The sequence below is a fragment of the Canis lupus genome, chromosome 2 (genome assembly GCF_003254725.2).
Source record: "Canis lupus dingo isolate Sandy chromosome 2, ASM325472v2, whole genome shotgun sequence".
Classification (NCBI taxonomy): Eukaryota; Metazoa; Chordata; class Mammalia; order Carnivora; family Canidae; genus Canis; species Canis lupus.
The window spans coordinates 83,610,485-83,633,592 of record NC_064244.1 but is presented as its reverse complement, the minus strand read 5'-3'; the positions used below and the strand labels follow the sequence as shown (position 1 = coordinate 83,633,592).

General features: G+C 52.9%; 2 protein-coding genes across 7 annotated transcripts; one reads left to right on the top strand and one right to left on the bottom strand.

The window, feature by feature from the left end:
• The first annotated feature begins 412 nt into the window (after positions 1–412).
• On the top strand, positions 413–12,948 carry LOC112678099 (TAR DNA binding protein). Of its 5 annotated transcripts, none has more exons than XR_004813719.2 (7): positions 413–650; positions 2,990–3,153; positions 4,525–4,665; positions 5,393–5,563; positions 5,956–6,082; positions 7,025–7,164; positions 8,954–12,948. XR_004813719.2 is itself a non-coding variant. In XM_035713347.2 (6 exons), the coding sequence occupies exons 1-6, from the start codon at positions 413–415 to the stop codon at positions 7,078–7,080; spliced, it is 897 nt and encodes a 298-aa protein (XP_035569240.1). In that variant the 3' UTR covers positions 7,081–7,875. The 5 variants fall into 5 exon arrangements, 2 of the variants coding, with proteins under 2 accessions (XP_035569240.1, XP_048963281.1); XR_004813718.2 differs by having other exon boundaries at positions 7,896–12,948; XR_007409320.1 differs by having other exon boundaries at positions 5,956–7,164; positions 7,896–12,948.
• MASP2 (MBL associated serine protease 2) lies at positions 9,264–21,856 on the bottom strand. Of its 2 annotated transcripts, XM_025477149.3 has the most exons (11): positions 21,447–21,856; positions 21,145–21,373; positions 20,854–21,031; positions 20,409–20,540; positions 18,663–18,859; positions 18,442–18,589; positions 15,712–15,830; positions 14,546–14,624; positions 13,162–13,296; positions 12,595–12,669; positions 9,264–11,358 (listed from the first exon to the last, which is right to left on the bottom strand). In XM_025477149.3, the coding sequence occupies exons 1-11, from the start codon at positions 21,449–21,451 to the stop codon at positions 10,595–10,597; spliced, it is 2,061 nt and encodes a 686-aa protein (XP_025332934.1). In that variant the 5' UTR covers positions 21,452–21,856; the 3' UTR covers positions 9,264–10,594. The 2 variants fall into 2 exon arrangements, with proteins under 2 accessions (XP_025332934.1, XP_035569239.1); XM_035713346.2 differs by lacking the exons at positions 9,264–11,358; positions 12,595–12,669; positions 13,162–13,296; ... (2 more) ...; positions 18,442–18,589; positions 18,663–18,859 and adding an exon at positions 19,742–19,858 and having other exon boundaries at positions 21,447–21,835.
• Positions 21,857–23,108: the final 1,252 nt, after the last annotated feature.

The window sequence follows — 23,108 nt, the reverse complement described above, 5'->3', positions numbered from 1 at the left end:
ACGCGGGGCCGGTGGGACAGGACGACGGCGGCGGGGGGAGGCGGCGGCCCTGGCGCCATTTTGTGGGAGCGAAGCGGTCGCGGGGCTGCTCGCGGGTCGGTCGCTGCTCCGGTTTCCGTGTCGGGCCTCCCAGCCGCGGGCTCGCGGGTGAGTCGCGGACGCCTGTCGCGGCGCCCGCCCGGGGAGGGAGCGGCGGGGCCGGGCCTGGGGGGGGGGCGGGGCGCCGGGGGGCGCCGGGCCGCGCGGGGGCTGCCGGGAGGAGGGCCCCGGCACGACCTGGAGCGCCGGGCGCGTTCCCCGGAGGCCCTGGAGCCCCGACGCGCGCGGTGAGCCGGGGGCGGGAAACGGTTGCTCGGACACGGGCGTGCGTCACGGGTGTTGATCTCCCCCGTTTCAGAGCCATAAAGAGAAGATGTCCGAGTACATTCGGGTGACGGAGGACGAGAACGACGAGCCCATCGAGATCCCGTCGGAGGATGACGGCACCGTGCTGCTGTCCACCGTCACCGCCCAGTTCCCCGGGGCGTGCGGGCTGCGCTACCGGAACCCGGTGTCCCAGTGCATGCGGGGCGTGCGGCTGGTGGAGGGGATCCTGCACGCCCCCGACGCCGGCTGGGGCAACCTGGTGTACGTGGTCAACTACCCCAAAGGTTCGCAGCCCTGGGCCCTGCGGCGCTGGGGGCACGGGGTCGGGCCCGGACGCGCAAGCGGCCCGGGTTCTTCTTCGTTCGTTATTATTTGTTTTTTCCTTCGGAGATCTTACTTATTCATTTATTCATGAGACGCAGAGAGAGAGGGGGGCAGAGACACAGGCGGAGGGAGGAGCAGGCTCCATGCGGGGAGCCCGACGCGGGACTCGATCCCGGGACCCCCCCCCCCCCCGGGGTCACGCCCTGAGCTGAAGGCGGCACGAAACCGCTGAGCGCCCCCCCCCCCACCCCGGGCTGCCTTCAAGTACTTCTTTAAACGCTGCTGTCAGACTGGTTTGGAATGCCGCTAAATTAATTGATGGAAATTGGAAATACAGAACAGTTTCTTATTTTTAAGACTTACTTATGATAAACACACAGAGAGAGAAGAGAGAGAGGGAGGCAGGCTCCATGCAGGGAGCCCGATGCGGGACTCGATCCCGGGTCTCCAGGATCACACCCTGGGCCTAAAGCAGGCGCTAAACCGCTGAGCTGCCCAGGAATCCCCACTTTCTTTTTTTTTTTTTTTTTTAATTTTTATTTATTTATGATAGTCACAGAGAGAGAGAGAGAGAGGCAGAGACACAGGCAGAGGGAGAAGCAGGCTCCATGCACCGGAGGCCCGACGTGGGATTTGATCCCGGGTCTCCAGGATCGTGCCCTGGGCCAAAGGCAGGCGCCAAATCACTGCGCCACCCAGGGATCCCTCTTTTTTTTTTTTTTTTTTTAGAGAAAAAACTGTGTCTTTGATTATCTGAGCAAGTGTCGCCCGGTAATGCCAAATTTAAGGAGCTACTAAGAATACTTTTGCCACGATCAGTCTGTAGTAGTGAGTAGGTTCTTTTGAAGTGCCCCGACATTTCTGGGTTTTGTCCCTGTAGGCTTCTACCATTCATTCGGTTAATCTGACTTTTCCCTCCTTAAGTGAATATCAGTTGCAATCACCCAGATCCTGAACTAGTGCAATTAAAATTTGGGGATTTGGTCTTATTTTCTCACTGCCTGTTGTCGCTGATGTTGTAAACCTTAAAAAAAAAAAAAGGAAACGTGAAGGTTGCCAAGGAAGTAAGCACATTTTAGCAGTAACAAGTTGCTTTAGTTGATCTATGTGTTACTTTTATTATAACTTGATGTTGCAACAAAGTGTATTACTTGCTTAGCGTTCAAGACCTTGACTTACACTTTGAGACTGACTTTCTTTTAACAGCATCAGCTTGGGTTTTTTTAGTATGCTCTTTCTTGAGCCATTGGCTGTAGATTAATACTTATCCAAATTTAAGACGTTTTTTAGATGATGTGTTAGTGTAGGTTCATCAGTTGTAACAAACTGTACTGTCCTGGATGGGGCGGATATGGATAATGGGGGAAGCTATGCACCTGCGGAGGTAAAGGGGCGTGTTGGGAAATCTCTCCTTTCCTTTCCATTTTGCTGTGGACCTAAAACTGCTTTAAAAAATAAAGTCCAGGGCAGCCCTGGTGGCTCAGCGGTTTAGGGCCACGTTCAGCCCAGGGCATGATCCTGGAGACCCAGGATTGAGTCCCACGTCAGGCTCACTGCGTGGAGCCTGCTTCTCCCTCTGCCTGTGTCTGTGCGTCTCTCTCTCAGGAATAAATAAATAAAATACTTAAAAAAATAAGTAAGCCCATTTTTAATTAATATACTTTAGAGATTTTATTTGCTTAGTTGAGAGTGCAGGGGAAAGCGCACAAATACGGTGAAGGGGGGCAGAGGGAGAGAGAGCAATGGACTCTGCTGAGCAGGGAACCCGGTACAAGGCTCTGTCCCAGGACCCTCGGATCATGACCTGAGCCAAAGGCAGATGTTTAATCAACTGAGCCACCCAGGCACCCTAAAGTCTATTTTTTTTTTAATGTCTATTTAGTGCTTCCTTTTCCTTTACAAATACAGGTTTTTTAAAATAACCCAAGATTTTTTTAACTACAAAATCAACATGAATTAAAAGGAAGAAAATTGAAATCACTCTTAAATCCACAGCAGGGGATAAAAGTTTGATCATTTTTGGTATGTGACTTTTATAAAGTCAAATGAAGTAGAATCATTTTTGTTGTGATGTACCTTTTGAGAGAGGAGAACAGATCATCATAACCTGGAGATATCACAAAACCCGAAGTGGGAGTCCCTTTCTTTGCACCAGCAAAGCCCCTCAGCCACTTCCTTAGTCCCTCTGTCGGTCTTTGAGAGCTCATCATCTTTTTGCTTATCGTTGTTAGGTGTAGGGGTTAATGTGTTCTTAGACCTGTTACATGAGGAGTTCTGAAAGGTTTCTCATTTTGTTTAGATAACAAAAGAAAAATGGATGAGACAGATGCTTCTTCAGCAGTGAAAGTGAAAAGAGCTGTCCAGAAAACTTCTGATTTAATAGTGTTGGGTCTTCCGTGGAAAACGACTGAACAGGATCTAAAAGAATATTTTAGTACCTTTGGAGAAGTTCTTATGGTTCAGGTAAACTTTGATTTTATATAATAATTTCTTCTGGTGAATGAACATCCAGAATTCTTATAGTTTGGTAACACTGCCCTTCATGCTCAGCAGACAGTAATTTGTTTTTAAAGACTTTATTTATTCATGAGAGCCACACAGAGAGGCAGACACACAGGCAGAGGGAGAAGCAGGCTCCCTGCAGGGAGCTCGATGCGGGGCTCCATCCTGAGACGTCCTGAGTTCAACCAGTGAGCCACCCAGGCTTTCCCAGCAGACAGTATTTTTAATATTTATTACATGCACATAGGGGATCCTGAAAAGAAATATGGGTTGGGGCCCCTAGCAGGCTCAGTGGGTAGAGCACATGACTCTTTTTTTTTTTTTTTTTTTAAGATTTATTTATTTATTCATTCAGAGAAAGCGAGAGAGAGGCAGAGACACAGGCAGAGGGAGAAGCAGGCTCCATGCAGGGAACCCGATGTGGAACTCAATCCGGGGACTCCAGGATCACACCCCGGGCTGCAGGCGGTGCTAAACTGCTGCGCCACCAGAGCTACCCAGCACATGACTCTTGATCTCAGAGTTATAGGAGTTCAAGCCCTGTATTGGTCCTAGAGCCTACCTAAACAAAAAAACAGACAAAATTTGGGTTATATTCTTTCTCTTTACACATATATCCTGTATTTTTGCCTTTATTGTTAATAAAACCGTACTGCATAAGGGCTTAAGGGAAGAAGGTGACATTAGCCTGTTTCTTTTTAACTTAAATTGCTGGGAGATTAAAAAACACTTACTATTAAAGTGGGGTGGGGAGGGTGCCTGGCTGGCTCAGTCCAGGAAGCATGTGACTCTTGATCTCAGGGTCAGGAGTTGGAGCCCCACACTGGGTGTAGGGATTACTAAAATAAATAACTTTAAGGGTGCCTGGATGGCTTAGTCAATTGGAACATTTGCCTTGGGCTTAGGTTGTGATCCTGGGGTCCTGGGATTGAGCCCCAAGTGGGGCTCTGCTCAGCAGGAAGCCTGCTTCTTCCTCCCCCTCTGCTCCTCCCCCCTACTCATGCTTTCTCTTTCAAATAAATAAAATCTTCTGATAAAAAAATAACTTTTTTAAAAATCCACTTATTTTCTGCCTTTCCCACTTAAGATTTGTAGACATTAGATCTAATTTATTTTAGGATTCTAAAACATTGTTAAAATTCTGTAACATGATTATTACATGATCTGGATTTGACGTTTATTACCCTCCTGTTGCTTTTACCTCAAGAATAATTTGGTTTAAGTTTTAATTAAGCAGCTCCATCAAAGTGAAGCCATTGAAATTCTCAAGAAACTGATTTGGTTGTGTGTGTGGTTCTAGTAAATTTCAGTGATTTTTTTTTCCCCCCCTAGGTCAAGAAAGATATTAAAACTGGTCATTCAAAGGGGTTTGGCTTTGTTCGTTTTACGGAGTATGAAACCCAGGTTAAAGTAATGTCACAGCGACATATGATAGATGGACGGTGGTGTGATTGTAAACTTCCTAATTCTAAGGTATTTTTGCTCTTTTCCCCATACTTTGGGAATTTTTGCTGACAAACTCCCTTAGAAGGAAGACACTGTAAAATGTTGCACAAAATGCCCTTGGAAAAGGTGGTGGCAGGATGTAGTCCTGAAGCCTTTTGCCTTGTTAATAAAACCGTATGATTGTGATGCATGCCGAATATCTTATGTTTGAAAGGTTTAGTTTATTCCCCCTTGAAACTAAAAGTTTGTTCATTTTATTGTTATTTCTAGTGAGCAAACAGATTCTTGGGTAGTTACGTGTTAAAATTCAAGGACAGCTAGAATCCGGTAATCTTGTCGGGATGGCCTGACTTGTTCCAGGCAGGCAAGCCTGATTTGGAGAGTGAGCATCTTTACCAGGGCATTTCTGTCATTGACTTTGCTTAATCCAAACACACGGTCTTGAACTTTAAACTTTAAAGCGTTGGGGGCACCTGACGGGCTCAGTCAGTAGAGCGAGTGACTCTTGATCTCGAGATTGTGGGTTCAAACCCCACACTGGGTGTAGAGATTACTTAAAAATAAGGTCTCTTGAAAAGTAAATATTATTCTTCCCTGAAGTCTTAAAGAGAAGTGCTAACGCAGAAAACTAAGAATGTACCTACTTTTTAATGATAGAAAAGGCAGGTAGCTTTTGTTATATCCTCTATCATATAATGCTCTTCATCACTCATAAAATACTTTTCATGTTCTTCTTTTCTTTCGATTTGACCAGCAAAGCCCAGATGAGCCTCTGAGAAGTAGGAAGGTGTTTGTTGGGCGCTGTACGGAGGACATGACCGCCGACGAGCTGCGGCAGTTCTTCTGCCAGTACGGAGAAGTGGTAGACGTCTTCATTCCCAAACCGTTCAGGGCCTTTGCCTTTGTTACATTTGCAGATGATCAGGTATTTTTCTCTTTAATAATTTTGTCCCAGCTATTTAGGTAATTTGTCTTGAATTTCTCCCACCCCGCTAATTGCCATCCTTAGCTGAGCTCTCTGGCCTTGTGAGCTGTGGGATATGTAGGTTTACATAGTTGTGATAGACACTTGAGATATTTCTTCAGTACCTGGCATTTAACTGGGAGTGTTGTTTTACATCTTTTGAAAATAAGGTGAAAAATCCCTGTTGTCTTACTAGAGCTAAAGGCGATTTTATGCATTTAAATTAAGTGAGCGTTTGTTGCTAATTTTTTCTCCAGCTTAGTCAATGGCTTGAAATCTTAAGTGTTATTGCTACTTTTGCTGTGTGAGTCAGTGGTTTAATCTCCTTTATTTACACCCCTTATTTCTTATAGGTTGCCCAGTCTCTTTGTGGAGAGGACTTGATCATTAAAGGAATCAGCGTACATATATCCAATGCTGAACCTAAGCACAATAGCAATAGACAGTTAGAAAGAAGTGGAAGATTTGGTGGTAATCCAGGTGGCTTTGGGAATCAGGGTGGATTTGGTAACAGTAGAGGGGGTGGAGCTGGTTTGGGAAACAATCAAGGTAGTAATATGGGTGGAGGGATGAACTTTGGTGCTTTTAGCATTAATCCAGCTATGATGGCTGCGGCCCAGGCAGCGCTGCAGAGCAGCTGGGGCATGATGGGCATGTTAGCCAGTCAGCAGAACCAGTCAGGCCCATCCGGTAACAACCAAAGCCAAGGCAACATGCAGAGGGAGCCAAATCAGGCCTTTGGTTCTGGAAATAATTCCTATAGCGGTTCTAATTCAGGTGCAGCGATTGGTTGGGGATCCGCATCAAATGCAGGGTCAGGCAGCGGTTTTAATGGAGGCTTTGGCTCAAGCATGGATTCTAAATCCTCTGGCTGGGGGATGTAGACAGTGGGGTTGGTAGAGACTGGTGGGAATTCAAATTTTTCTAAACACATGGTAAGTATATTGTAAAATACATATGTACTAAGAATTTTCAAAATTGGTTTGTTCAGTGTGGAGTATATTCAGCAGTATTTTTGACATTTTTCTTTAGAAAAAGAGGAAAAGCTAAAGGAATTTTATAAGTTTTGTTACATAAAGGGTTGAAATATTGAGTGTTTGAAAGTGAACTGCTGTTTGCCTGATGGGTAAAAACCAACACACTACAATTGATATCAAAAGGTTTCTCCTGTAATCTTTTATCCCTGGACTTGTCAAGTGAATTCTTTGCATGTTCAAATGGAAACCATTGATTAGAACTACATTCTTTTCTCCTTGTTTTAATTTGAACCCCACCATATGGATTTCTCCCTTAGGAAAATCTCCTTTTTGGAGATCATGGTGTCACAGTGTTTGGTTCTTTTGTTTTTGTTTTTGTTTTTTTAACACTTGTCTCCCTTCACATGCAAAAGTACAATATGAAGCCTTCATTTAATCTCTGCAGTTCATCTCATTTCAAATGTTTATGGAAGAAGCACTTCATTGAAAGTAGTGCTGTAAATGTTCTGCCATAGGAATACTTCTGTCTGCACGCTTTCTCATTCAAGAACTCGTCAGCACGCTGCACAGGCCGCGTCTTTGACGGTGGGTGTCCCATTTTTATCCGCTACTCTTTATTTCATGGAGTCGTATCAACGCTATGAACGCAAGGCTGTGATATGGAACCAGAAGGCTGTTTGAACTTTTGAAACCTTGTGTGGGATTGATGGTGGTGCCGAGGCATGAAAGGCGAGTATGAGCGAGAAAAGGCGAGAGCGCGTGCAGAGACTTGGTGGTGCATAATGGATATTTTTTAACTTGGCGAGATGTGTCTCTCAATCCTGTGGCTTTGGTGAGAGAGTGTGCAGAGAGCAATGATAGCAAATAATGTACGAATGTTTTTGCATTCAAAGGACATCCACATCTGTTGGAAGACTTTCAGTGAGTTTTGTTCCTAGGTAACCCACGTTAGTTGAATGTGTTAAGTGAAACGATACTTGTACTTCCCCACCCCTTTGTCAACGGCTGTGAATGCTGTATGGTGTGTGTTCTCCTCTGTTACTGATCTGTAAGTGTGCTCATGTGACCTGAAGCTGGTGGGTTGAGAACATGGACTGAGCTTGTGGTGTGCTTTGCAGGAGTACTTGGAAGCAGAGTTCACCAGTGAGCTCGGGGTGTCGCACAGAAGGGTGGAAGTCCTAATGTCTGTTAGCTCCCCTAAGAATGCTGTCTGAGGCAGTTCTGTGTCCTGTGCTTGGATGCTTTTTATAAGAGTTGTCAATGTTGGAAATTCTTAAATAAAACTGATTTAAATAATATGTGTCTTTGTTTTGCAGCCCTGAATGCAAAGAATTCATAGCAGTTAATTCCCCTTTTTTGACCCTTTTGAGATGGAACTTTCATAAAGTTTCTTGGCAATAGTTTATTTTGCTTCAAATAAACTTATTTGAAAAGTTGTCTCAAGTCAAATGGATTCATCACCTGTCATGCATTGACACCTGATACCCAGACTTAATTGCTATTTGTTCTTGCATTGTCCAAAGCGAAAAGTTTTTTTTTTTTTCTTTTTAAATCTAGTTTTTAATAAGTCTGGGTGACCACACCTAAAATGGTAAGCAGTACCCTCCAGCTTTTTATTAGTGCCTCTGTGCATTTGGGTGATGTTCTATCTACATGGCCTGTATAAACCTCCATTGGGAATCCTGCCTTCTAAAAATATTCTTATTTGGGGGAGTGAGAAAAAAACAATGTTAATTATTTTGAAATGCTTTGTAGCAAAGCATAGCAGTCGAAAAGAAGGGAATACCAGCACCTTTCGAGTTTGGGATTTGAAAAGTGGAATTAATTGCAGTAGGGATAAAGTAGAAGAAACCACAAATTATCTTGTGCCTGAAATCCATTACAAAGCCTGATAGCTTTAAGAACTAGCAGGGTGGGTCGTCTGTCTGGAAGTGTTAAGTGGAGTGGGCTCTGTCCTCCACAGGTGGGGGAATAGAGGAAGGAATGTTGGACAAAATCGTTTACAAACTCAGATTAGACTCTCACGACGCATTGTGAAGAATGTGAAAGCAATAATCTATTGATCCTCTGTTGTACTTTTTATGTAACTACTGTGAGAGTTGAGCTTGTTTTCTGATGGAAGAATGTTAACAGTTTTTGTGTTGGTAGTTTTACCTGATGCCCTTATCTGATTAGAGTATGATAAATAGGTTTGTCATTTTGCAAGTTACGTGTTTTAAACTTTTAGAAATGAAGTCGTCCTTTAGACTTGTGATCGCCACGTTGTTTCGTTATTCAGTTTCTTCTGTAAAAGGATCTTGCGTTGTTTTAATTTTTTTCTGCATCTAAGTTGCATGATTTCCAAACCCTGTACCATCTGAATTTTGCATTTTAGCACTTGCACTATTACTCAGCAGCAGTAACATGGTAACACTTAAAATGGTATTCGGGGACCTCCAAAGACTAAACTGACAAGCCTCCAAGGAGCCCAGGGGTAAGTTCACTTGTCAATGGCATGGTTTTAATCCCTTATTTACACTTGTTGTAAATCTAGTTACCAGTCTTAGAAGGCTTTCAATGTGGAGCAGCCTTCTGTTAACATGTTTGTGGTACCAGTAGCTGTGGGTATTTAATTCTACCCTAAAAACTTAAAAAAAAAAAAAAGAAAAGAAAAAGAAGTCTAAAAGTAAACTATTTGGCAAAGATTTGTTTTTAAAAGTCTATTTGGTCATCTCAATGCATTCATTCTCAAGATTTTTTTGAACCCGTTGAATAAAAAATTTGTTGCCACCACAGTTTAGTGTCTGGAGTCTTACTGGAAAAAAAAAAAAAAAAATTTCTTTTTTATATGTGACAAAGGTGATGGAAAGTTACCTTTAACGTGCACAACAGAAATTGGGCCAAAACTCACGATGAATTTTTACATGAGTGGTAATTATTTGGCTAGAATGAAACCCTTTGTTGAAGGTCACCTATTAAAACTTGTCCAGGGAACATCCACTGAAAGTGACATGAGATCTTAAAGGTTAAACCAGAACCTAAATTGTGTCCTTAGGAAAAAGGATGATGTATGTGATAATTAGAGTCCTTTGTTGTTGAGTACTAGGTGAGTAGCTCTTCGCTGTGTGAGTTCTCTACTCAGCTGTTGTATGATTTGTGCTGTTGTTGTTAAGCGTGCCCAAGTATTTCCATGTTTATCGTAAGAGGGGAGAAAAACCCACTAGATCTACCTATAATAATATCACCATTTAATTCTGATGTGTTTCTTCTTAAGGAAATGCCACATTTGATTCCGCTGTCTTCTGTATGTGAACATTATTTAGGTTATTTCCAAGCACCACGAACATCCTCCCAGCTAAATTAAATTATTAACATTGGAATTACTAGGTCAGAGACCATGCATGCTGTCAAGGCTTTTCAGATCTATTGCCAGATTGTCCTTTAGAAGATGTTCTTTAACAATGCGAAATAGTGCTGTTCCATGTTCTCTTCGTCTGCCAATTTGAGGAGTGAAAAATTGTATCTCACCAATTTGTGATACTGGTTTTTAAACCTGGGAGTCGATCAATACCTAAGCTTAAAGTATAGATGTTTCCAATTTAAAAAAAAAAAAAAATCACCATCCAAGGTTATTCCTGCGCCAATACTGCTATAATACACAAAGCCATGTTAGAGATCAGTGAGAAGCAGCCCCAAATGGTGGAGAAGTAGAGAACACAAACAGGCGGTTTATAGAAATGTAGATATCCGGTACAAAAGACTGGACTTTGTAAGTAAGTAAATGCAGATTTAACCAGTGAGTTTCTGTTGGATTGGGGAAGGTGATGCCACTTAATCGTTTGTATCCCCTTGGATCAAAGAGTGGGGGTGGGGTGGGAAAACTGGCAGGTGAGGAGCACCTGTGATGACCGTCTGGCCCGTAGGGTGGTCGGGGGTGTTCACGTCTCTCCGGTCACAGTGCTGCCAAGATCGTTTACGGGGATGTTTTAACTAAAGAATTGGTTGATTAAATCAATTGATTATGCAGACATACAAATTAAAAATTATTAATTATGTTCTCGATCCAGGGAATATAGTTAATGACTTTGGTATACACCCCATACTGATTGGCTTCCCCGCAATTAGTGGAACCCCAGGACACTATTCCTCCCACAAACCATCTCTGTGTCTCATTGTCTAGAAACACTAATGCCCCCCCACTGTCCCCTCTGCAGCTGTCCTTGCCCCCACCTTCTAAGCCAGCGCAAAGCATGTTCTCCGTGACCCTCCCCCCCGGGTAGGACAGCTTTTCATACGCAGCGGTACATTTCTGATGGTCGACAATTGGTATGTCAACAAACATTAGGTGTCTGGCAAGAAAACCCCTCTGGGTCAATCCCCATCCAGATGCGGTTCCAATGTCCTCTGACCTCATGAAGGATTCCGCTTCCTTTCTTGGCAGACAGATAGGCAGGACGTTGCTATTGATTACAACTCTGTTCTTCAACTTAATCAGTGCTATGTCGTTGTCAAAGCCAGCATCAGGAGTGTAGCCTTCGTGTATAAAGATGGCCTCGGCCCGGGCCTGGGTGTACTGAGCCGACAGTCTCTTCAGGGCACCCATCCTGATGTCCAAGGAGGAGGCAGCTGCCTTCTGTGTATACACCGCGTGGGCCGCGGTTAGGATCCAGTTGTCCCGCAGGAGGGCGCCCGCTGCCGTAGTCCGGCCCAGCAACAGGACTTGCCAGGGAAAGTCCCCCAGCTTGGCCTTCTGCCCTCCGTATATACGACCTTCTGTGGTGCGAGTGGATACTCCACAGACTGGGGAAAGAAGCAGATACACAGCCTTTGTAGCAACCCAGGGGCGTTACCTCCCCGCGATTAGTGCCATGTTGGATTTGGGTCTGACGTCACCCGGAGGTTGCAGGGGGTTATTAGGGCGTCCACCTAGACAGGCAAGTGAGGAGGCTCTAAGACCGTTCAAAGACCCGATAAAACCTCTTGGTATTAGCGCCTCATAAAATGAGGTGAGTGGAAATTAACTTTTAGAAACTAATTTGTTTTGCTAAAATAATTTGGTCTACACGATTGGGAAAATTACTTAATAGGGCAAACAGGAATTGTCTGAGCTGATGTACTGGGTGATGTGATTAGAGAGTAAAAGGAAGTGACCTTTTTCATTGCTTCTGTTTTCCTACTTGTAAAATTAAGTATTTACCTTGTAGTTCTGGGAAAGAGGAACTAAAGTCGCTATCCCAGGATTTGAAAATTCCTTGCACCTTTGAACATCTAAATGTTTTAAAAATCAGAATGTTGCACTTGTAGCCAGGAACGTCCAGGTCCAGGAATTCCTATTTTTGGTCTAGTTGATTCTTCCAGACTAAATTTTACTGTGTATCTGCTCATTAACGTAGCAACTGTGTTTCTCCTTGTGGCAGAGAACTTGGATAGGACCCGCGGATGTTGTGTCAGCTACGATGTAGGGTCTTTCTTTGAACTGAGCCAGATAACACAGGAGTAATGACTACGTTACTACCTTTCTGATTTTTTTAATCACTGAACTCAACTATATCTCCAGAGCCAATTCTAGTAAAAAAAAAAAAAAAAAAAAAAATTTAAGTACTATTAAAAGGCAAATTGCATTAATGTTTAAAGACTAGATGTCGTTGAAAACAATTGCTTAGGGAAATAATGAAGTTATTAGCTTTGGGTTTTAATAGCAGTTTTACAGAGAAGAAAAGCAGCTCCGCAGCAGAACTCGTGTTTATAAATGTATAAATGGTTCAAGATAATTTTTAAAATCATTTAATTTTTTATGCTTGCCTAGTTGTAAGGTCAGAAATAATCAAATGAATGACGCAGTCAGCACCTAGCAACCTCTCCGCCCAGAAGGGGGATAATGAGAACGTATTATTTGGAAATAACAACTTGGTCTAAGAGCCAAGTGCTGAAGTTCATTTCTGCCTACCGCAGCGAAAGCCCAGAAAGCTCCGCTATCGTCTCCCACCCGCTTCTACTTTCCATCAATTACGAATCTCGTACAAACGTGTCCATTACCGGGCTCACAGACTGGGGGCGATTTTTCTCCTTTGGAGCTCGTCCAGAATCCATCAGCCTCACACACATATTTACCTGCAAATCATTGGAAAAGCAGAAATGTTTAACTGCATGCGTAAGGTGGTTGTCATTTGCTTGAATACCCCCTTGAAAAATGTTGATTCTTGAGCATCAGTGGGAAATAGAGGTGTCTGAATAACCATTTTACATGATTTCATAAATAGGAGGTCTCTGCATTAACCATGTTTGCTTGCAAAGTGGAAACCTTTTAGACGTGTAACTTGAATATGTATCAAGATCTCAAGTGCTTAATGATAAGGTTTTGACTTGTTAAATTAAACCATTTGGAATATATTGTGTGTTTGTAGTAGTCATTTACTAGATAAGATCTGTTTTCAGATTCCTGCAAATTGACATTAAAGTCACTTCAGCTGTGATACTTCACTTAGCGGGTGGGAGAAGTGCCTTTTAATCTTTTGTGTGGCCTTGGCCGAAAATGCTCCCGTTTATCTTCAGATCGTGCGGGCCTGGGCCCGCGAGCGACCGCCGCCCACCAGGTGTGCTCACCGTCGCCCGCGGTCATGGCGTAGAAGCTTCCGTCACAGTGGTAGCGGATCCCCGCTCCGTACGTGGTCACCCCGGGGCCTGTGAGGAAGTCCACGCGGCCGGCGGGCAGGTCGTCAGGAGGGCCGCAGTCTACGGCTGGCACGGGAGGGCCGGTGAGCGGCGCGGCCCCCGCCGTCGGGCGTCTCCCCAAAGCGGGGAGTCGTTGCCCTGGCACGACTTTAAGGCCTGCCCCACCCCCCCACCCCCACCCCGTCGGGAAGCGCCTGGCTGCAGCGAGGCGGGGCCCCGGGGGTGCCCTTCAGAGCGGGAGGGGCTTGAGCCACTCGGGCTCCGTGTCGCCCTGGTCGGAGCCTCGAGGTGGCCGCGGAGCAGCCCTGCAGGGCCCTGGAAAGCGGTCCCGGCCTCAGTTGGGGCGGCCTGGGCGCGGCAGCACCAGCGAGGGCTTGGCCGCTGCTCGGGCTCCCCCCGGAGATACTTAGGACACCTCGCACCGCGTGGGAATGGGCGCTCGTGGGACGGAGCCACTGTGGGCACTGCCGGCGGGAGCACGGCAGCGGCCCAGACGCCCCGGCCGTCCCCGCGCACCGCTCTACAGACCCATGTGTTTCTCGGGGCGTTTTTAAGGGTCACGCTTAGTTTTCCGCAACTTCGGGGCTGTGCGGCTGGTCCGGTAGGTGAGCTGCTGCAGCCGCCCCGCTCCGGAGGCCGAGCCGGGGCGCGGACCTGGCCCTCGGCTCCCAGCTCTGCCGCCTTCGCACTAAGAACCGACTGTCTCCTGGTGAGTGTGAATTCACGATAGGAAGATACTCAGCTTCCCTAGCAGTGTGTAGAAGCCTTTGCACGAAGTGTGCGCAAACCAATAGTGAAATGGGTTCGTGTACACAGCCTCGGAATGGAGGGATGGGCCCCGAGTCCTCAGTGGTAGTTTGGGGATTTGGGCAAGAGGCTCTCACCATGTTTTTGTGAATTTGTTCCAACTTACATGTATTTTCTAAGAAAAAAAGATTGAAAAGATGTGATTCTTACAGAATGGGAATGTCCGCGCTCACCCCAGCTTGGTGAGCCCCGTCCCTGCAGCTGGTGCCTGTACGTGTTTACACGCGTGTGCGAGGCGTGTGTGAGGAGGGACGCGGTAACGGTGGCATTCTGGGCATTAGGGGGTCTGGCGTTCGGTTTCCCATCCTCAACGAATGTTTTACACTTGGAAAAATGTTTTTTAAAGGTCACACTTTTCCAAAGGCAACACTCTGCCTGGTTACGTGGTCCCATCCGAACCCGTAAGAGCACGAGAGGCCCGGAGCTGGGATTCGAGCCCTGGCGGCCCGTGGGAGAGAAGGCGGCGGCAGCGGGGGGAAGCGGGACGCGGGGGCGGCCGAGGCCTTACCGCTGCAGCGCGGCGGCGGCTGGTCCCAGGACCCGTCCCTCTGGCACACGGCGGTGAAGGATTCCAGGGCCGAGGAACCCTGGACAAGCGTTCAGAGGACATTACTTCCCTGGTTTCCACCACGACGCCCCCCTGTGCCCGGCGGCAGCTCCCTGGGCACCCGGCGCACCCCCGCTGCCTGGTGTCTGTGCTCGCTTGTCCCACGCCCCGAGGGTCTGTCCCCTGTGGCTAGAGCCGCCCTTTCAAGGTGCCGCTGGCCCCATGGGAACCGGATGTCGGCCTCTGCAGCGATTTAGGACCGTCCCCCGCTTTCCACCGAATCCAAGGACAATCAGGCCTCACGAGACCCTGCTGCATTTGCCACCATTTCTTCACAGAAGGTGCCGACGGTGGTGGCCGAGGTTTGGGGAAGGCCAACGCCCTCCAACAGGGAGCAGAAGTGCCAGGGTTTCTCTAGGCCCTGGCCGTTACCTGGAGGACAGTCACTAAAAATACGTTGGTGGCCTTCACAGGTGCGCCGTGTTTATTGCTGGCATCGCTCACGGGCACGGGCACGGGGACGCTTTGCTCTAAAGGCCGTGAAACATCGCCTTGGCGGAGGGGCCTTTCTGCCTCACAGGACAGGACAGCGGGCTGCGGGGCTTTCCCAGATCAGACACCGACGAGGTTTGCGGTCCCAGGGGCTACGGGAAGGAGCCTGCGCGAGACACTCTGCAAGGCCGGGAAAGTGCCTTTTTCTTTTTTTTTTTTTTTGTGGCTTGGCCCCTCCGCGGGCGGGCTGAGCGGCCGCTATCCAGCGCTTCCGTGTTATTACTTTTTGCCGCTGGGACTCGGTGACAATTTTGAAGAACATAAAGAGGACGCGTTAATCTCTCACCTGCGCCCCTAAAGCAACATGCTAAGCATTTTTCAAAATTGTCCTCCCCCTGCCGGAACAGAGGTCACTATTTATAACTTCACAGCCTGCAGTTGCCCGCGGCCCGCAGCAGGTGCACCCCGGCCTCGCCTCCCACGAGCTGCCGCGCGGCGTCCACAGGGAAGCGTCCGTGGTGATCAGCAGCTTCCACTTGGGCCTTTGGAAAGCTTTCGGATCAGGGCCCGAGCCCGGGAATGAAGGCCCTCGGCCGCCCGCGCTGCTCGGCGCCGGCCCAGAAGCCGCCACTTACCCGGAGCAGCTCGTACCCGGGGTCGCAGGACACGGCCACGCGGTCCTCCAGCACGTACTCGGCTTGCACGGGGGCGATGCGGCCGTTAGGCGGCGCCACGGGACTGGGGCAGGGCCGAGCTGCGGGGGACGCGGGCTCAGGGCCACCGGCACCGGCACCGTGTCCCCCGGAGGGGAGCGCCCGGCCCCCCAGCGCCCTGGGCCTCGGTGGCCGCCCCCCCGTAAGCTGGGGAGCCGAGACCAGCCCCTCCCGGGGTCGAGCCGACGGCCGAGGCCGCGCAGCAGAGCTGCTGTCTCGAGCGCCGGGCGGGAGCGGCCGCGGGCGGCCCCCACACAGCCCTTGGGCCGGGTCCACACGGCCGCCCGCAGAGGCCCGCGCTCCCCCTGACCCTGCGGCCTCCAGCCTTCTCCCTCCAGCAGCTGGTCCCCTGCAGGCACAGCCCCGGGCCGCCCGCGCCTCCCTCCTGCACCCCCCTGCCCCCACCGGCCTCAGGCCCGTCCTGGCCCTTCCCCCCGGCGAACCTGATGCCCCTGCGAGGGGCGCCGAAACCACACCTGAGCCGTGGAAGTCCTACTGCTCTGACCACGGGGAAAGCGAAAGACTTGCCAGAATGACCAGGAGACAGTGTTCTCCCTGCTGGACTCCCTCCTCCCGGCCAGTCCCGCCCCTTCCCACATTTCCAACAGGGGTGGCCCCACGGTTAATCTTTTTAAATCCAATTTTCTCACTTAAAAAAACTACTCCAATCCCTATAATCCAATTATCACTTCCCTGTGCCACACCCCGCACCCAGGGCTTTCCCCGCGGTAGCCCGTGCAAAACAGGTGTCCGCCTTTTGAAGGAGACATTTCCTCACTTAGAATAGTTGGGACATTAGGGCTCAGAGAAGTTATGTGAGAGGTTCGGTATCACACAGCTGGGACACAGGTGTGTGGCCGGACACCCAAACCTGAGCTCTGACCTTCCTGGGTGGATGGCTGGTTAGAGAGAAAGATGGAGGGAGGGAGGGAGGGATGGAAGGATGGATGGATGGAGGGATGGATGGATACAAGAAGGGAGGGAGCCAAAGAAAAAGAAAAAAGGAGAGGTGCTCTTTCCCTTAAGAGAAGGTGATCTTGCCCAGAACAATCCTTTCTTTTTAAAAAAATATTTTAGGGCAGCCCAGGTGGCTCAGCGGTTTATCGCTGCCTTCAGCCCAGGGCATGATTCTGGAGTCCTGGGATCGAGTCCCACGTCGGGCTCCCTCTGCCTGTGTCTCTCTCTCTGTCTCTGTCTCTCATGAATGAATAAATGAGAGACACAGAGAGAGAGAGGCAGAGAGAGAGACACAGGCAGAGGGAGAAGCAGGCTCCCTGTGGGGAGCCCGAATGCAGAACTTGATTCCGGGACCCCAGGATCATGCCCTGAGCTGAAGGCAGACATTCAGCAGCTGAGCCCCCCAGGAGTCCCCAGTCCTTTTTTTTTTTTTTTGCTTATAATTCCCTGCCCCACCTCCCTTCCTATGAAAACCCTCCATTGTGTACAACTCCCTTTGGAGCTCCTGGATGTACTCCCTTTGGAGTACATGGGATGCTGCCCAATTCACAGATTTTTGTTTTTTTTTTAAGATTTTATTTGTTCATGAGAGACACAGAGAGAGGGAGAGAGGCAGAGACACAGGCAGAAGGAGAAGCAGGCTCCATGCAGGGAGCCCGATGGGGGACTCGATCCCGGGTCCCCGGGGTCACGCCCTGGGCCGAAGGCAGGCGCTAAACTGCTGAGCCGCCCAGGGATCCCCACAGATCATTTAATAAAGCCCATCGGATCTTCAGATTTACTCAGTGGAATTTTGTTTCTTGTTTTTGATGAATGGACGTGAAGGGCAGCGGAACACACACTCCAAAATCCGCCTCTTCAGGGGCGCCCGGGGGCGTCGGTCAGCTAAGCATCTGCCTTCAGCTCGGGTCAGGATCTGGGGGGCCTGGGATCGAGCCCTGCATCTGGCTCCACACCTGGGGGGCCGTGGGGGGCCGTGGGGGGCGCCTGCTTCTCCCTCTCCCTCTGCCTGTCGACCCCCTCCCCCCCCCGCCTGGGCTTGCTCTCTCTATCAAATAAACAAAAATCTTTTAAAAAATAAACAGAAAGTGCCTCTTTGGCGCAAGGGTTATTTTGAGCTGATATTTTCAGAAATAGCAGATGCAGGAGAAGCTCTGAACACAGAGAAGTTCTCCTCTTGTAAAGGGACTTTCTATTCACAAAGGAAACGTCCGTGTCGCGAGATCGGCTCCGTCCCTGTAGCAGGGGGACCACTAGGCACAGCCACGACCCCCCGCGGGCGGCCGGGCGACCTTCCCTCCGTTCACCGCCCCCCCAGCCCTCCCCCAGGCCCTCCTCTCTGTTGTCTTTAGCTGAAGCCGGTCCTGACGCCCGAGTCCTGGGTCCCCGTGTCCCTGGGGGATCTCCCCCGTCTGCACGACACACGCACCTTAACAAACTGGTTCCCCGTTTACACCTGCCGTAACTTTCCTTTTTCCCGCAACTGTGTCCTCTGCAAACCCCACACACGAGTCCGCAGGCCTCACTCTCCCTTTGGGCCTTTAGCTCCCCGTGAGGCCCCCCGGGCCCTGCCACCCGGAGCGTCGTCGCTCTCCCGGCCTCCCGGTGACCCGCCCTCTCCGTGTACCTTTGAGACCGGCCCAGGACCCCAAGAGGCGGGAGAAGCCCTCCGTGCCCCGCGCCCCCGGCCCTCACCCGAGCTGCTGTAGCGGATCCTCCAGCCCGCGTGCTCCCCCGACTGATCGGTCACAAAGCTGATGGCCACGGCGCTGCTCTGGGTCTCAATCCTCCGGGGCAACGTCGTCCCGCAAAACGGCCCATATTCCTCTTTGTCTGTTCGGACCTGAAAGCGCAAAGGGCCGTGTCACCCGAGGACCCTCCAGGGCCGGATGAGGCCCGAGGTCCCGGAGGCCGACCTGGAGGGAGTCGTAGGGGCACAGGGCGTCGGGGTGCGACTCCACGTCGAAGGGCGCCACGAAGTCCAGGACGATGCTGAAGCCCTCCTCCAGGCGGATGCTGTAGGTGCAGCTGGAGAGTTTGGGGTACGGCTGCGGGTATTCAGGGCTGCTGAGCACCCCCGACCGGCCGGTGAAGACCTGACCTGCGCACAGGGCTGAGGGGACGGGCCGCCATGAGCGGGTTGGCTCGCGGCACCACATCACACCGGACCCCCCACCCCAGGGCCAAGGAACCATCTAGAGTGTCTGGGGCTTCCTGGCTTTGGCTGAAACGGGCGGCACTCCGAGGCACGCGCTCCGGGCCCGCTCACACCCCCGGGGGCTCTGGGGGTGAAGAAGTGAGCGACGTCGACTCCCCAAGGGGGCAGGACAGAGGGGCGCCCTCATCCCCCCCCCAGCAACTCCCAAATTCACCCTCCGCGGGGCTCCCCGCGCACCCGCACCCAGCTCGGGCCGGTCCACCTTTCCGGGGTGCCCGTGGGGAGCAGAGGGGCCCCCCTGGGTCCTTCCCCTCCCACCCTGCGCCCGGCCCGGGCCCTGGGGGTTCGTCGAGGGAATTTCAAGTTCATGCGGAGCAAAGCACATCCGACGCCCCTTCCCGGGCCACGGCTCGCACCACTGCCCGCCCCGCCCCAGGCTGCCGGCGTTTGAACTGAGCGGGGAAGCTTCCAGAAGGGAGGCGTGGCTGTCCTCCCCCTGGCTGCTGGGACGTGGGGACCCAGGCCGCGCCCCCGTGGCTGCCCCCGGGCTCTGTGCCGTGGGCCGGGCTCCAGAGTCCTCCCCTGCGTAGGAGCCCGTCCGAGGGTGCTCCCGGCTCCGGCCCCGGGACCGGGGAGCACTCGGGCCTCCCTGCGAGCTCGGCCCGTCTCCATAATGGACTGGGGGTGCTGGGCAAGCCTTTCTGGCAAATCGGCCTGTGGCCCCACGGAGGGGTCCCACCAACTAAGCCTCACGCCACGTGACGGGGGGAGGGGAGGGGCCAGGGCGCACCCCACTGCCCTCGCCCCACCGCGGCACCCGAGACACGAAGCAGCTGCTGGAGGCCGAGGCAGGTTTATTGTTAGGTCCGTGGAGGGGGCGGGGGGGGGGGCTGCAGGCGGCATCGATCTCGGCCCGACCCAGGCGGGAGCCGGCGTGAGGCTAGGGGCTCTGCTCTGGAAGAGAGAACAGAGACAGGGAGAGACACTGGGGGAGACGCGGAGGGGGCAGGCGGGGCTGCTCCGAGGCTGGGGGCCGCCGCCTCCCCAGGGCCCCCGGGCTGCCCATCGGGGCACCTGGCACCTGGCAGGAGCTTGCAGGGAACGGGGGGGGGGACGGGGGGGGGCGGGCGGGAGGGGCCGAGGGGGGCCCTTGGAGCACGGCCTGCGCCCCGGGGGTTTGTGCGGGAAGCTTGAGCCCAGCGCGTTCCCCAGTCCTCCACCTGGGAGCGCGAGGGGGCAGGGGGAGTACAGGGCCCAGAGCCGGACACAGGTACGGGGCAGCACGGGGACTCCACGAGCGCGCTGAGGGGCAAGGAGGGGGAGCCCAGGAGGGAAGGGGGGCGGGGGACTAGGGGCTGTGGAGATGGGCGGGCAGGAGGGGACAGAGGGGCGGGAGTGGTCCCTCCAGGCGCCCGGGCAGAGCGGTGGCCTTGAGGAGCTGCCTGGGGCCAAGGTGGGGGCTGGGCACCTTCCCAGCCGGGCTCCCCGAGCAGGTGCAGCTCACCTGAGCAGGTGCGCTTGTTCCTGTGGAGAACGTAGCCCTGGCGGCAGGAGCAGTAGAAGCCACCCAGGTGGTTGTGGCAGTGGTGGTCGCAGGGCGGGGCCTCTCCCGGGGACACCTGGCACTCGTCGATGTCTGGGCGGGGACAGGTCAGCCAGGCGGTCAGAGGCGGCGGGTGAGGCCGCCCTGGGGCCCGGGGGCAGGTGTCCGCTCGTGCCCGAAGGTGGCTGCCGTGCGGCCAAGCCTTTTACGGGCCCAGGTCGGCACATGGCCCCGAGGACACCCCCCGGGCGGTGGATGCAGGAGCCCAAGTGTCCCGCTCGTGGTCACCGCGCCAGTGGGCGGCAGGAGCCGCGGTCAGACGGCCGAGCGGGGCTGTGACCCGGTGCCAGCGGGTCCCGCGCGGCCTCCCGAGGTCTCACCCCTCCCGCCCCCTCCCCCGCCTCACCCTCTGCCGCATAGAAGGCCTCAAAGCCCGTGAAGGGCTGCTCGTTGGAGTAGTCGGAGCGGAAGGTGACGTCCAGGCTGGAGCCCGGCGAGCGGAAGGTGTCGTTGCCCGGGGCCCGCTCGGTGTCCGTGCTCTCCTGGCCGCACAGCGTGGCCAGCACCTCGGTCCCTGAGCTCAGCTGCGGGGGGTCGCGGGGGGCGGTGCTGGTGGTCTCCCCCTGACCTCCCCCCCCCGCCCCCCCGCTCCCAGGCCCCCGTCCCCGCCCACAGGGTCGCGGTCACCCGGCGGCACCTTGACAAAGTCGTACTCGCACAGGTAGGAGAGCTCCAGGTGGAAGTGGGTGAAGTAGAGGCGCAGGCGGTAGCCGGGGGGCGCCGTCAGGGCCCAGCGCCGCTCCTGGTGGTTGGCGTAGGCCCCGGGGAAGCCGGGGGACGCCAGGCGGCCGAACAGGGGCTGCGACCACGCAGGGCCCGGGGCGGCGGCCGCCCAGCCGCACAGCAAGCCCAGGAAGAGCAGCAGCCTGCGGGCGGGGCGCGTGAGGGCCGCGGGGGGCGCGGGGAGCCCCCACCCGCGGGGGACCCCGGGCCGCTCACCTCATGGTCCCGCGGCGCTCGGTGCCTCACCTTTGCCCTGTTTGCCCAGCGCCGGGCTGCCTGGGATTCCAGGAACTGGCCCCGTGACCCCGCAGGCCCGTGTCAGGCGTGGGGACAGGGGGCGCTGGGAGGCGGGGGCTGGACCCGGGCCACGAGCCCCCGGTGGGCCTCCCGAGGCCGCGGGGTGGGGGCCACGGTCAAGGCGGGCCGAGCTTCTGGGTGCAGGTGGGCACAGGCGCCTCTGCTCCCCCTCCTGCGTCGACTTCCCCCCCGGGACACGGACGGGGACACGGGGTGGGAGGCGGCGTCACCACTCGGAAACTGGGAAACGATGGACACGGAGGGGGGGGGGGACCGGCCTCGGGAAGCGACTCCAGGTCGGCAGGGGAATCGGGAACTGGCTCGGGAATCGCCAAGGCCCCAAGTCCTCCCCGGAGCGCCGGAAGCTGCCGCCCCCCGGTCCCGCCCCGACCCCCGCGGGAGCCCGGGCAGCTGGGACGAGGCCCCACCAAGGCGCAGGGACGCGTGATGAGCACAGGGCCGAGCGCGAAGGAACGAATGTCGAGGCCCAGCCTCCCCCCGATTCCAGTCCGAGAAGCCGGCAGCCCCTGTCCCTGGGCCGGCGTCCCCTGGCCTGGACCCCCCTGACCCTGGACCCCCCCTGGCCTGAAACCCCTGGCTCGGACCCTCAGCCTGGACCAGGGGGAAGGACGCCCCCTGGGAACCTTCTGGCAGCGAAGGGCTGGGCGGCCCCCGCGGTGAGGGCAGCGCCGGGCTCCCCCGCACGAGCAGAGCGTGAAGGGAGACCTCGGGGTGAGCGAGCCCGGAGCGGGGAGGAGGAAGCACCCCAAACCGAAGTGAGGCAAACATTACTATCTTCAGAGGGAAAAGGGAAACAAAAAGAGCAAACTATTTAAAAACAGCCTTCAGGGCGGTCCGGGGGGGCTCAGGGGCTTGGCGTCGCCTTCGGCCCAGGGCGTGATCCTGGGGTCCTGGGATCGAGTCCCGCGTCGGGCTCCCTGCGTGGAGCCTGCTTCTCCCTCTGCCTGTCTCTGCCTCTCTCTCTCTCTGTGTCTATCATAAATAAATAAATCTTTTTAAAAAAATCATGACAGAGAAACACACATTATGTATATTAATACTTCCTGTTAGTGAATATTCCATTAAGTGGGATAAAAATTAACTGTAAACTATAATGGGGTGAATACTAGGATCTCGTAACAAAAAAATTGATTAGCATTATGTGCAGATCCTCATGACGTGTATTGAGTCAAAAGATCTTTTTTTTTTTTAAGATTTTTATTTATTCATGAGAGACACAGAGAGAGAGAGAGAGAGAGAGGCAGAGACACAGGCAGAGGGAGAAGCAGGCTCCATGCAGGGAGCCCGACGCGGGACTCGATCCCAGGACTCCAGGATCACACCCCGAGTGGAAGGCAGATGTTCAACCGCTGAGCCCCCCACACGTCCCTGAGTCCAAAGATCTTAAAAAGAGTTTTTGAGATTTGGTAAAAAGTTCAGGGCTGAGCTGGTGATGAGTTTATTAAAAATGACGCAAATGTGAAGCTGCGCCTCCGGGGGAACAAGAAGCGGAGCAGGACGTGGGGTGTCTGGGTCCCCGGCCAGAGCCGAGGTGGGGTAGCCGCAGGCAGGGTGGGCTCA

What these genes read in the sequence shown, in the direction of transcription:
- LOC112678099 (XM_049107324.1), top strand. Translation starts at nt 413, where the DNA reads ATGTCCGAGTACATTCGGGTGACGGAGGACGAGAACGACGAGCCCATC. An exon ending in GAGAAGTTCTTATGGTTCAG is followed by an intron (nt 3,154 to 4,524) that starts GTAAACTTTGAT and finishes TTCCCCCCCTAG; the next exon opens with GTCAAGAAAGATATTAAAAC. An exon ending in TTACATTTGCAGATGATCAG is followed by an intron (nt 5,564 to 5,955) that starts GTATTTTTCTCT and finishes TATTTCTTATAG; the next exon opens with GTTGCCCAGTCTCTTTGTGG.
- MASP2 (XM_025477149.3), bottom strand. An exon ending in GCGAGTACGACTTTGTCAAG is followed by an intron (nt 21,032 to 21,144) that starts GTGCCGCCGGGT and finishes GACCCCCCGCAG; the next exon opens with CTGAGCTCAGGGACCGAGGT. An exon ending in CGCCATGACCGCGGGCGACG is followed by an intron (nt 12,670 to 13,161) that starts GTGAGCACACCT and finishes AATGATTTGCAG; the next exon opens with GTAAATATGTGTGTGAGGCT.